The following is a 14,564-nucleotide window of genomic DNA, read 5'->3' as shown; positions in this document are numbered from 1 at the left end:
GCATGTGGCGATATATGGTGAAAATTGAGACATTTTGGATATTGGTTCTTGAGAGTTTGGAAATTTGGAAAATTGACAACTTGAAATTTGGACAATTGAAAACTTGACAACTTGAAATTTGGAGAATTGAAAACTGTAAATTTAGGAACTTAAAAACTTTAGACTGAAAATCTAAAATTTGGAAATTTGAAGAATTGAAAATTGAAAATTTAAAGAGTTGACAATTGAATATTGCAAACTTGAAGAATTGAAAATTAAAAATTTGGAAACTTGAAATGAAAATTGAAAATAAAAAATTTGGGAATTTGAAGAATTGGAAATTGAAAATTTGAAGAGTTCACAATTGAACATTGGGAATTTGAGGAAATGAAAATTGAAAATTTGGGAACTTGAAGAATTGACAATTGGAAATTTGAGAAACTGAAAATTGAGAATGTGGGAACTTGAAGAATTGAAAATTGAGATAATGGGAACTTAAAGAATTAAAAATTGAAAATTTGGGAACTAGAAGAATCGACAATTGGAAATTTGGGAAACTGAAAATTGAAAACTTGAAAATTAAAAACTTGAAAACCAAAAATTTGAAAATTCCAAGATAAGAAATATACGAATTGTATCCTTGAAGAATAAAAGAACTTAAGAGTTTAAGAATGTCTAAAAACGAGGAAACTTGTCACGATACCAAGAACGCTTCATTCATTCCGATTCACAGTAAGGCGGCAGTATAATGAGAGTCTACAATATTAGAATCAAAAGTATTGGTAATGTGAATCCTTTGAGAAACATTTGCTCCGACGTCCTTGAATCCGTATGCACGAATGATGTCAGCACGTTTGACCAATCCGTCCTGGGCGTCTACGCACGAAAATATCCTGCGTGTGTATGTGTATCCGTTGAAAATATTAACCGCTGTCGATGTCGATCTAAACCCGGTCGAGATTTACAGTGAATCCATGGCGAAGGAGAACAAGACCGTTGCTTAGCCGATCTCCAAAGACGGGAGTCACTATAATGGCTCTTACATAAGACACCAGCGATTCTCAACTTAAGGCGAAATCATTGTTTCGCGATTTTCGTGGAAACTTTGCAATAACAACAACCAGTAAAACCAGCTTGTGTGAATAAATACGTGGGATCCCTTTGTTGAACCAACTATTTTGGCGCGTACGAATGGATGGACACGAACAATTACAGAATCGAGCGAACGTTTACGCATCGCGTAAAAATCGTTGGGAAAATACAACAAATACGTACATGCAATATCGTAATACACACGATTTTCTGGGTTTTTAATTATTAAACGTATTTTCGACTGCAATAATCGTTCCTGTAATTGAAGTGGAGATGAATATGCTCCGGAATTTTATTGGCGCAAAATTGAACGCACACGTGTCATTAATACGAACGTTACAAGAATTCAATCAACGCAGGGAAATATTGCAGCGCTTTTTTTATAATTCTATTTTTTATACTTGTGTATCAAGTTAAGCAGTGAAAGAGGTTACATTGTTTGTTTCTTTTGCTGAGTTGCAAAATTAGGATGGTGAATTTTAGAAATTTGAGACTTTTGGTATTTGGAGATTTTGGGAATTTAGAGAGATTTTGTGATTTGGGGATTTTGGGAAAATTAGGGTTTGGTACTTGAAAATTTAGGAATTGAGAAATTTTGAAATTTGGGGATTTTGAGGTTTTAACATTTTTGGAGAATTTTGGGAAATTAGGGAGATTTTGCAATTTTGGGAAATTAGGAAGATTTTACAAGTTTGGGAAATTAGGAAGATTTTGCAATTTTGAGAAATTAGGGAGATTTTGCAATTTTGGGAAATTAGGAAGATTTTACAAGTTTGGGAAATTAGGGAGATTTTGCAATTTTGAGAAATTAGGGAGATTTTGCAATTTTGAGAAATTAGGGAGATTTTGTAATTTTGGGAAATTAGGGAGATTTTGTAATTTTGGGAAATTAGGAAGATTTTACAAGTTTGGGAAATTAGGGAGATTTTGCAAGTTTGGGAAATTAGGGAGATTTTGCAATTTTGAGAAATTAGGGAGATTTTGTAATTTTGGGAAATTAGGGAGATTTTGTAATTTTGGGAAATTAGGGAGATTTTGCAATTTTGGGAAATTAGGAAGATTTTACAAGTTTGGGAAATTAGGGAGATTTTGCAATTTTGGGAAATTAGGAAGATTTTACAAGTTTGGGAAATTAGGAAGATTTTGCAATTTTGAGAAATTAGGGAGATTTTGCAATTTTGGGAAATTAGGAAGATTTTACAAGTTTGGGAAATTAGGGAGATTTTGCAATTTTGAGAAATTAGGGAGATTTTGCAATTTTGAGAAATTAGGGAGATTTTGTAATTTTGGGAAATTAGGGAGATTTTGTAATTTTGGGAAATTAGGGAGATTTTGCAATTTTGGGAAATTAGGAAGATTTTACAAGTTTAGGAATTTGACACTTGAAAATTTAGAAATTAAAAAATGTTGAAATCTGAAAATGTTGAGGTTTTAATATTTTTAAAGAATTGAAGAATTAATTTGGAATTTCGGATGTTTGGGAAATTGGGGAGATTTGCAATTTTGAAAAATTATGGAAATTTTGCTATTTGATAATTTAGGAAAATTAGATATTTTGACACTTGCAAAAAATGTCTAAATTTGATGATTTTATTACTAAAAATATCTAAAACACGAAGAACTTCATTTTTATGAAATTTAAGAAAATTGAGAAATCCGAATGTTGCTACTGTATAACATTGAAATTTAGTGATTTCAAAATCCAGAATTTGGAGTTTCAACCTATTGCAAAATATTGAAACTTTAAATGCGGGGATTTGGAAACTTTCGTACGTTTAATTCCGAGTAACCGCACGTGCACACCCACACGCCCTTGCACTCAATCGTACAGACGTCTTTCGAAGGCTTTCAACTCGGATCAATTATAAGATTTCTTAATGTGATTTTATGCCACGTCATCCTTTGATATACGAGCGAGAATTGATTAACCGTGAAATTCTTGGTCGATGCCGAATGTACCGAAGATTCCCTTCTGTATATAACGCGTGCATTTGATCGCGTTATTTTAACGCCGTCGATCGTAGAAAACATTCGCCCACGTGTCTCTTTACGTATTGGCAAACCGAACGTTTCACACACTTTTATCGTCCTTTCTTTCCCTGTTTGCGAACTATTCGCGGAGTCTTTCATTTTCTATCTTTTTTTTTCTGTCACTTGTTGCTTATATATAGAACGGTCTAAGCGAACATTTTTAAAACGCTTCGTTCTATTATTAATACGGTGTAAAACGAAGTCTCATAGTCGGAATTTAATAAACGATATTGTCTGTAACACGCGAGTTACATCATCACTATCTCGACGATAACTCGTTTTAGGCCACCCAATTTAGGACACTAAATTTCAATTTTTTATTTACGTTAACGTAACCTGACACTTCCTCTTAAATAAGGGAAAATTTACCAGATTGTGAATTGCTTTACTTTTAATTTGCCTGGTTGTAATTGCTTACTGATCACAGTAATCAATTAATTATTATGAAATAACAGAACAAGAATTTTATGCTGCATTTTACATTGAAATCGGTATTAATACATAAATTCTATCTGCAATTAATAAGTGCCCTGATCTTTCTGTACTAAAAAATTTATAAATAAAAAGCTAATAAAATGTTAAGTGGCTTTCAAATTAACGGATGATTAAATACTGTCATGTATTATGAAAGGCTTAAAAATTGATGAAATAAAGATGAATTGGTAATTTGACGCTATCGTATACATATACGGATTATTTATTAATGAGATACTTTCCGTTCATATTCATAAGTATGCATTTTTAGTATTCATAAGTTTTGCATTTTTATATTAATGCAAAACTAGATCTATCGGTTTAACTTTTTAGTTCTATTCCTTAAAGAACAGTATTTTTCCTCTCAACAATTTTTTACTGCATAAAATTTACACATGAAAAAATTAAAAAGACCTGAACTTTTTCATATGTGATATTGATATATGATAGCGTTATTCATATGTGTGTTCATTTTAATATTAATGTAGAACTAAATTTATTTGTTTAACGACTTTTTAGTTATACCTTAAAGAACAGTATTTTTCCTCTTAACAATTTCTTACTGCATAAAATTTGCACATGTTGAAAAAATTAAAAAAACATGAAGTTTTTCATATGTGATATAGATATATGATAGCGTTATTCATATGTATGTTCATTTTTACATTAACGTAGAACTTTTATTGGTTTAACAACTTAGTTCTATTCCTTAGAACAGTATTTTTCCTCTTAACAATTTACTGCATTTTGCACATGATAAATTAAAAAACCTGAAGAGTATAAAAAATAACTGTTGAATTTTTATACGTTCATTGCTATATGTACATGTTTTGTTCGATTTTAATAAGGGATTAATTTAGAGAAAGAACTCGTAGTTGTGAAATGAGAGCGCTGAGCTGCAATAAGTCGAGGGTACAACGAACGAGTCCCTGTTAACTGTCCATAACACAAGCAAAGAACTTGCAATGAGATTCTTTACGATTTACCTTAGCACGGTCTGCTTGAAATTCGTCTGAAAATATAGCTGGCCGTTTCGATGATAATGGAAAACCTAGGATCTCATTTCCACGCCCTTCTATTACGTTATTTCACTTCAGAAATAAACCGGGAGTTCGAGGATACTCTCGCTAGATCGTAAATTGGTTTTTGAAAAATGAGAAATCGTGTCCGCGACACGGTACGAAATCTATTGCTGGAAACCAGAAAAAAACAAACTAGAGAATTACATAACAATGCCCGCGTCAACATTCCGATACTTTATTTAGTTGGCCATCGAAGGATGACTTTTAATAGTATCGATGTTACGCGGCAAATTGAAGCCGATTGAATAATTCATAATAAATGTCTTGTGATTCAAAGATATTAATTCTGAAATGGAATTAAACTTGGTTGGTAAATACAGAGTTTCTCTGTTCTAACATATGATTGTATACAACATAACCTATAATTCTTCAGATGCATAATTCTTCACTTTCTTCGTAATTCATAATTCTTCATAAAGAGTGATTCGTACATATCTATAAACTCTTTTTCCCTTTGGTGATACATAACCTTACTTATTCTCTTAGAAGCTTAAATGACAATTTTTACTCAGTACACAACTTTTGAACAGTCCTATAATATTTACAAGTTTTAATAGTGCAAATACATTTAGATTGACATGTTTTTTTAAGGAATTTCAATATTCAAATTTGAAAGTTTTTAAATTTCTAAATTTGCAAATTCACAATTTCTAGAGGTAGATGTTTTCAAACTAATTACTGAATTTTCAGATTCTGAAGTCCCTAAATTTCTAAAGTTACAAATTTGAGAAATCCCAAATTTCCAAATCCCAACTCCTAAATTTCCAAATCTCAAATCCCCAAATTCTCAAATTCTCTAGTTCTCAAATCCCCAACTCCTCAATCCCCAAACCCTAAATTTCCAAATTCTCAAATCCCCAACTCCTGAATCCCCAAACCCAAAATTTCCAAATTCTCAAATTCCCAATTTCTCAAATCCCCAAATCCTAAATTTTCAAATTCTCAAATTCCCAATTTCTCAATCCCCAAACCCTAAATTTTCAAATTCTCAAATCCCCAAATTCTCAAATTCCCAATTTCTCAAATCCCCAACTCCTCAATCCCCAAACCCTAAATTTCCAAATTCTCAAATTCCCAATTTCTCAAATCCCCAAACCCTAAATTTCCAAATTCTCAAATCCCCAACTCCTGAATTCCCCAAACCCTAAATTTCCAAATTCTCAAATCCCCAACTCCTGAATCCCCAAACCCTAAATTTCCAAATTCTCAAATCCCCAAATTACTAATATATCTAATCTAACACAACACTCATGAAAATTCTTAAAGATACATCTTGAAGTACATTTAAGCTATTCTCCACGCGAAGAAACCAGTTTCAATTAAAAGAAAAAACATTAAAAGAAAGAAGGAATGTTTTCTGTTAGGTTATGTACACTAACCTCGTATCTCTAAGAGCCCTCGAAAGCTCAGTGTACAACACAGCGTCATGAATATGTGAGAATAAATAATAAATCGTATTCCGTGATATTTTTAAGCTACAGTAGTTAAGGGTTAAAAATGGTCGCTACGACAACAGCATTTGCAAACTTTTTACGCGTTGCCTGGAGCTGTCCTTTCGAATCCGATAGTTGGCATTAATCCAGCCAGTTCTGAGTTATCGATATCGACGAGAAATATTCGTTTAATTGCACCGTCGCGCGCATTATGAATAGAAAACTTCCAATGACTATTTCTTTAGAGATGACCAAAGAAATCCATTTCCTAGTAAAGAAGAACGTTTCCCTGTCTCCTGGATGCATTTCAAGACAGAATTTTAATTAGAGTTGTTGTTCGTTTTTAGTTAGGAAAGTTGATCTTTGGTGGGCGAAGATGGGTGAGTCATAATGTTTACCGACGAAAACACGTGTTCATTGAGATATTTAGGAGGATATTTACTAATTTTAATAGTGTAAATATTTTTAGATTGACATGTTTTTTAAGTGGTTTGAATATTCAGATTTGAAAGTTAAGTTTTTAAATTTCTAAATTTACAAATTCATAATTTCTAGAGGTAGACGTTTTCAAATTGTAATTACTGAATTTTCAGGTTTTGAAGTCCCTAAATTTCTAAAGTTACAAATTTGAGAAATCCCAAATTTCCAAATCCCCAGCTCTTAAATTTCCAAATTCTTAAATCCCCAACTCTCAAATTTCCAAATTCCCAAATCCCCAACTCCTATGTTTCCAAATTCTCAAATATCCCAATTTCTAAATTTCCAAATTTTTAAATCCCCATCTCCTAAATTTCCAAACTCTCAAATCCCCAAATTCTAAATTTCCAAGTTCTCAAACCCCCAACTCCTAAATTTCCAAACCCTAAATTTCCACATTCTCAAACCCCAATTTCTCAAATCCCCAACTTCTGAATCCTCAAACCTTAAATTTCCAAATTCTCAAATCTCTAATTTCTCAAATCCCCAAACCCTAAATTTCCAAATTCTCATGTCCCCAATTTCTCAAATCCCCAACTTCTGAATCCCCAAACCCTAAATTTCCAAATTCTCATATCCCCAATTTCTTAAATCCCCAACTTCTGAATCCCCAAACCTTAAATTTCCAAATTCTCAAATCCCCAAACCCTAAATTTCCAAATCTCCATCCTAAAATTCCCAAACCCCCAAAAATCACCCTCTCCCATTCCTATCTCTTAAAACCAAAAAATGTCAAATTTCCCAAATCAGCAAACTACCAAAAAAATTTGAAGAGTGTGAAATGTTACAAGGGTGAATGAGAACCCCTACGAGGAGGTAATGTTTGGAAAGTCTCGAAGAGTCTGGCGACGCAAAACAAAGGCGGTCAGAATCTCAATGACAAAAGCAAGAGTTACATACTGTTTACCTGGTTTGTGCGTGAGAAATTTTAACGGAATTTAACGCGTACGAAGATATGTACATCGGTGTCGTGTAACAAGTTTAGCTAGTTGAAACGAGAAACGACAGGAAGAAGACGTACAAGCACCGACAAATTCTTAAGTGTTGGACACTTTCAAAATTATTATTTCACGGTAATGTCACCGTACCGGTTGTAACTTGATTAGGGATTTATTATTCCTAACAGCAAGTAGTAACTTGTAAATAAAGTGAGTAACAATTATAACTTCTCATTTATTTATTTTATAAATTTGAACATTTGCAAATTTCAAAATTTACAGGTATAAAAATTTGACAATTTTGGGATTAAACAATATATGGAATTTGAAATTAATCCCTAATTTAAATTAGGGGTTTGAAAATTATGGAATTTACAGGTTTATTAGTATTGAAATTTATGATTCTTTAATTCTTAGAAATATATTAAATCGATGTTTCATAATGACTCAACTTCTTGAAATCTGCACCGGGGAAACGATTATTCAGTAATCGTGGAAGCGCTTCGAGGTATTTTAGATGAAACAAAATGAAGAAGAAATTGACAGAGATTTCCAAGAATCATCAGAGCAAAATTGCCTCGTAACATACCAATTCCAACAATTAAATCGTTTAAAATTTATAAACAGTCCGCTACGCGTATATTTATGACGATCAATTTGCACAATAACTGGTACGTTAAACGTTATTATACAATGGCGAACAGCAATCGTAAACGGATTATATATAAGGCTTGAATTTACATTTGCTTAAGAAATTGCTAAATGGGCGCCGTGTCTGGTATCAAAGATGCTCGAGTAATTCCGAGTGTCCGCTTCATTTTCCTTTCTGTTATCTCATCAATAAAGTGGATAGGCAACTAACCTCCTTTGAAAAGAAATATAATAAAGCGCGTTCATGACCATGTTCTAAATATACCGATATAGAGCAGACGAAGATTCGAATAAATACCGATGTTTACAAACAAAATGTACATAGTCAATATGCGATATTACTTGTACTGAGACTTAATCGAACATTTGTATTTCTTTCTTTTATTGGTTACTGTTTATATAGATTATAATATCAGTGCAATTTTTTGAGTGGGATTATTAATTTTAGGGATTTATAGAAATTCTTAGAAATTATAATTTAGGGATTTGTTATAGTGGGATCTAGGGATATAGGGATTTCAGGATCCAGAGAGATATCACCCTCAACGAGTATTGGAATTTAGAGATGCTGAGATCTAGGGATATTGGGATTTGGAGATACCAGAATTTAGAAATTAAAATTTGAGAATATCCTGAACTAGGGATACTAAAATTTAAAGATATCAAGATCTAAGGATACCGTCACCTAATGGTACCTGAATCTAGGGATACCTAGAAGAATACCAGGATGCTGAGATCCAGGGATATTGGGATTTGGAGATACCAGAATTTAGAAATTAAAATTTGAGAATATCCTGAACTAGGGATACTAAAATCTAGAGATATCAAGATCTAGGGATACCGTTACATAATGGTACCTGAATCTAGGGATACCTAGAAGAATACCAGGATGCTGAGATCCAGGGATATTGGGATTTGGAGATACCAAAATTTAGAAATTAAAATTTGAGAATATCCTGAACTAGGGATACTAAAATCTAGAGATATCAAGATCTAGGGATACCGTCACCTAATGGTACCTGAATCTAGGGATACCTAGAAGAATACCGGAGTCTAGAGATATTGGAAACTGGAGGTATTAGAAATCAAAGAAATTCTACCAACATTGAAATCTAGTAATTTATGGTATATCTAAGGATATTGAGATCCAAGAGTTCTAGATATTAGGATCTATATTGGGTTCCAGGAATATCAGAATCTAGGGATATTGAAGTTCAGTAATATCAACACAACACTTTGAACACCACCCTAAAATCATTACCACTAAAACAAGTGATAGATGTATATAACAACTCATACACCATACAAATGATACTCAAAGTGCTAAACAAAGTGTTGGAAGTCATTGAAAAAACTTGACATTGTCACTAACCTAACCTTTCCCAAAACAAAACTCCCAGTTACACAAATATTTTCGACGTGCATAACAGACACAAATGATGTTTTAAGTTTTCATTATAAACTCACGTTAGAAAGTTTCGAAAACTTATCACTTCGCGATTTCGTCGAATAACTTTCTCAAAACAACAAAAACACACCTAAACTCTACCGTCTCGAAAATATCCGAGTTGTTTGATCGAATTTTAAAAAAAGGTTCTTGTTTTGAACGGTGTACGAACACGCCCGATATCCACTGAACATTCTCCTTTCGATTTCATTAATATTTACACGATAAAAAGTTAAAAGAAACTGCTTTATCAACGAGCTTAATAGTTCCAACAGATAGGCGTGTGATACTTAGCAGACTACTTGGACGCCTATTGGCCAACGCTTAGAAACATGTGTGTCCGCAGAAAACTATGCTCCGTATATCCGTGTGATATTATGAGATATCCGTTATCAACGATCATCCTGACCGATTACCGGCATCTCTGATAGTAAAATGTCATCGACACGACAACGTTTACGATCATATCGATTGCTCGCGGTGTGTGTGCTGCAATAACCGCGTACATAACACCTCTAGCAATAACGTTTCCTAATTATCCACCTTTCGACGATAACAGGCACGATCGTTTCCAAGACATCGCACGACCTTCGTTTCCATTCTAAAGGGGAATCAGGTTACCTCGTTGTTTTCGCAGTCAGTGCAAGAGTACTGGCGGTCGAAGCGCCCGCGTCGACGAGGGCGACGTCGTTATAACGATCGTCGTCGGTGAGAGTACATATCGAGGCCGTTTTAACGCGAATATTTCCTATGGCGAAAGCGTTCGTTCATTTGCTCGACGCACGTAGAAAGGGGGAAAAAACGTTCGAAACGCTGCCACGCTAATCAATAGTTCGATGAGGATGCTCCTTTCGAGATACAGGAACGAACCCGAGCAGACGAAAATCCACACAACCACCACTGCACAATGTCGTCGATGACAGCAACCGAAACCGAAAGAACAGGAGAGACACTCGAGATGCTCGTTTTACGATATCTTCAGGAGAAGGATCGTCAATCGGTACGCGCTGGGTGGGCACCATTTATCGTTTCTACGATCATGGAACATCGACACCGGCATTCTACGTTTTCCACCACTGTCACCACTACCGTCACCATAACCATTACACTTCGTTCGGGCAGCTTCCGCGAGCGCCGATCAACCGAGCACAGGAAACGGAGCGAAATTTACGCACACTGTACATGTATAATGTCGCGTTATCACGCACTGCACGAGGGTGCCGTTGCACGACGGCGTGCTTTACACCTCCGTACAGTACGACGAAGGCCCGAGTCGTCGAACGAGCTATTGTTCAATGATCGTCGAGAGACTTCGAGGCGTCGTCCCTTGACGGCGCCACGAGTCACCACGCCGGTGGTGCCGTGTCTACGTTTTATGAAACAACCACCGCTGGCTCTTTGCAGGGGAACGCATCCACCGTTCGGGGGTAAAGACGATTGCTACGTTAGCGATTGCCACACCAACGCATTTACTCGATGCACTCGAGGGTTAAATCCTACACGGAAATAGATCGTCACAAAATACATCTGTTCGACAGAGATACGGTCATGTTTTCGCACTACGTCATAGAAATAACTATAAAATACAAATACGGTTTTACAGATCGAGTAAATCTCTCTTGCATTCAAGAGAGTGGTAAATACTCTTATATTCGCATACTTGTCTCAAGGCCCATCTTTGTTTCTGTCTTTGATTTAGCAAACATGAATGAAAGGGTTTCTTTGTGAAATATCGTTATACCAGTATGTGACCTGTGTACTCCTACAATAGAAGTATACCAGTATACTTCACTCTGTACTTTTTTAGCTTTGGTAACTCTGAGCTTGATGTTTACAATGCACTGATAATAGGAATAATAATAACGTCAATTAGATAGTATATCTTTATAATAATTGATAACTGTGAATAACAGTGTTCATACGAATATGTACTCTAATATTAGAATGTCCCAAAGTATTTGAATATTCGGTATTTGAATTTTATGAATTACTTTAGTACATTGCACCAGAAGAGCGTTAAGAATGAGAATCATCGATCGAGTGTAGACGAGCTCTCGACAATTACGTCGCCTCAGCAGGTGTCGAAGATTACCTGACTCGGTGATTGACAAAATGCACAAGTCATCAATTTAACAAGCACTCACCTGGCACAGGTCGCGTGGCAGCGCTGCGTGACATTGTTCGCTTGGTCTGTTAGGCTGCTCGAAGTTAGGCGTTTGTGGACGGAGTCTGTAGATATGTTTCGCGGACGATGATCCGCTTCTTAAAAGTACTTTTTTATCGGCTCGACTATGTGTCGCGGTCGGTATCGTAAAAAATGCATGAAACGCACGGTTTTCCTTCGATCTCGTATAAAACTGAGTAAAAAACGCTTTATCTCCGGTCGATGAAAATAACGTGTTAAGTTTTTCTAGATTGGTCCTTGTCCTCTTTGTTCTCGTCTCGACGACGATGGTCCTTATCGATAAACACCAAGAACGGCTAGTTTTCTTGGATGATAAGATCGATGTTCCTCTATCGATCGGCACGGTCAACTTCCGTGACCTAACTGGCTGATTATCGTTATCGCAATCGTGTAAACAGAGGATCGGTGATCGTTTCAATGTACGAAAAATAGGAGAGAGATCATCGAGGCACGTGTTTGATGACGATGACGCGTTGGCAGACGGTCCCGTCGTATGAGGAGCATCAAGAAACGGATGTCTCGATATTCGACGGCAGCGTTGACGACGATGCGGACCATCGAACGACACCCTTGCGTTCAGGTCGGATATTCTGCGGCTAAATAATGGTGACAGGATATCCGGTGTGGGGGGTACGGGGGGTCCTTTGAGGGTGGCGTCCATGTGGGGTGGATGGTCACCTCCTTTCTTTCCTCTCTCCTATGACCCACCTCCTCCTCCAGGACCTCCTCGTCAGGGTGCCCCAGCTTTCGATGTCCGGAAACACCCCTCTTGACAACCACCGACTCTCACCTACCCCCTCCCGTACTGAACTTTGTGGATACACCCTGAAACACATCAACAAATATCGTTTGATTAGTACACCTTAAATAATCAAGTAACGAATGAATTTTAAATTGCGAAAAATATGAAGGACTTTCTAATTATTTTTCCATTAGGTACTTAATGACATTGTTAAAAACTAACTTTGAGGTCCTTGATACGCGAACTCATCATGGTTACACGAGTTAACAATTCATCGCATGGAAAAATCCTTGAAGTTGTTTAACGCAATGAGAAATGTATTTGCAATAACTATGTAAGGGCTTCGTCGTACGAGACACGAGGAGCCGCAACTATACTACGCGATTGATCCATAAGAACAAACCAGTTTAGCGGTCAATCGAGGGAAAATAGTGTTGTCTGTAATCCGATTGTATATGCACATATCCTTGATTCTAAATGAAAAGTTTTGTGTGACGTGTTTGTCAAGAAGAAGCAACGCATTAAATGTCGCGGAAACATACCCTTCGTGTACTACAAAACATTATAATTTTTTAAACTCGTATCGATAGTTGCGAAAATTATGGCTGCTATAAAGTTATGCGCTTTTGAAGATAGTAAATTGGTAATGATAATCAGTCCTTTCGAATCCAATGTTTGCAAATGTTCGAAGTAACGTAGAATAATTTTGTCACATTTATGTAACATGACGAGTCACACCTGTCACCATTAAAAGAAGCGGAATCGCGTTGTTAATGAATACTGACCGTCGACCTACATCAGGGTTCAATATTAGCGTACGTGTATTTTTTCATTTTCTCTGTATTCGTGACCCCAATGAAACGGTATAGCCCTATAAAGTCGCAAATCTATCGACATTCTGAAAGTGGCGTTAATCGATGTTTAAACGGAACACGGTTAATGCCGGGTCACTTCCAAAATTCTGTACGGCTCGAGTTTGCGAACAGAATCGCGTGATCGTCTTCTGAAATATATTTTTTTGTTTCTTATTTTTAGAAGGTGATTCAATGCACAAAAATAAGCTTCTAATCGCACGAACGGCTTTCGCAAATTTTTGTGAATGTGCTTTTCTTTTTGCGGCTTTTAATTGTGTATTAGGCTATCGATCATTGATAATAAATATTTTAACATCGTCTTTATGTGTGGGATTGAGATTTTTCATTTGGGGTTTTAATAGTTTCATGGAGGTTGAACAGGTGGCATTTGTCATTTCGCACTCTTAAATTTTTAGACTTCTAAATTCGTGAACTTTCATATTTTCAAGTGTTCAAATTCTTGAGGTACATTTGTACACTTATAAATTTGAGTGATTTTACATTTAGAAATTTTCTGTTCTTCAACTTTTCAAGTTTTTAAATTTATGACTTTGAAAATTAAGTATTTCTATATTTCTAAATCTCTGTATTTAAAACTTGTTGAATCTCTAAGATGTTCATTTCATTTTTAAGTCAATTATTACACCCTTAAAGAATGGTCAGGTACTAATAAGGTACATCTTAATTCTCAACTTATATCACTCTACAAATTCTAAAGACTTTATCCAAACTGTCTAATAAAAAGTTATATTATTCCTCAGTTATTGTACACTTCATATAAAATCAAATATGAAGAAAATAAAATGATTTCATACACAAGAAAATAATTATTCTATATGATACGAATGAAATAATCTTATTTCCTTGCTAGATCAGAAAGGTAATTTCCTTCATCACTTCACTATACCGCATTCTAACGAATGTATTTTGGGGATCTGTCAATGTTCGTGACACAGGGTGTTCGTAATAACGTTCGAAGGTTTCTAGCTATCGGCATGAATGAGAGTTTAACTTCTGCTTTATCCTCCCTGCGATGCTAATTGAGTTAACGCCGTGTACGCTGTGCGCGAAATGAAATCTACAACTTGAGCCTTTGCGAGCGTTGCAACAGATTTCATCAACGAATAACTCTCTAAAATAACATACGCGAATTCTTACTTTTCAAGAATTTCAGAAATA

At 35.4% G+C, this 14,564-nt stretch overlaps 1 protein-coding gene and 1 long non-coding RNA gene across 14 annotated transcripts in view; one reads left to right on the top strand and one right to left on the bottom strand.

The window, feature by feature from the left end:
- The window catches only part of ATP8B (ATPase phospholipid transporting 8B), a 69,867-nt gene that overhangs the window by 21,025 nt on the left and 34,278 nt on the right, over positions 1 to 14,564 (bottom strand). For 9 of the 12 annotated variants that reach the window (XM_076532095.1, XM_076532093.1, XM_076532086.1 and 6 more), the window contains one exon: positions 11,749 to 12,614. Coding sequence is in view for 1 of the 12 variants with exons in the window: in XM_012291227.2 (XP_012146617.1) it covers positions 11,749 to 11,782 (34 nt within the window). In the remaining 11 variants the exon portion in view is untranslated. Of the gene's footprint in view, positions 1 to 9,624; positions 10,199 to 10,225; positions 10,991 to 11,748; positions 12,615 to 14,564 lie in introns of those variants that run through there. The other 3 variants (XM_076532088.1, XM_076532091.1, XM_076532098.1) reach the window with 3 other exon arrangements.
- On the top strand, positions 6,747 to 9,358 carry LOC143264535 (uncharacterized). 2 transcript variants are annotated; one of them, XR_013038278.1, is made up of 3 exons: positions 7,484 to 7,716; positions 7,789 to 9,232; positions 9,344 to 9,358. It is a non-coding gene; the product is annotated as an uncharacterized LOC143264535 (long non-coding RNA). The 2 variants fall into 2 exon arrangements; XR_013038277.1 differs by lacking the exon at positions 9,344 to 9,358 and having other exon boundaries at positions 6,747 to 7,716; positions 7,789 to 8,473.

The sequence above is a fragment of the Megachile rotundata genome, chromosome 5 (assembly GCF_050947335.1).
Source record: "Megachile rotundata isolate GNS110a chromosome 5, iyMegRotu1, whole genome shotgun sequence".
Classification (NCBI taxonomy): domain Eukaryota; kingdom Metazoa; phylum Arthropoda; class Insecta; order Hymenoptera; family Megachilidae; genus Megachile; species Megachile rotundata.
This window is presented reverse-complemented; position numbering and strand designations above follow the sequence as displayed.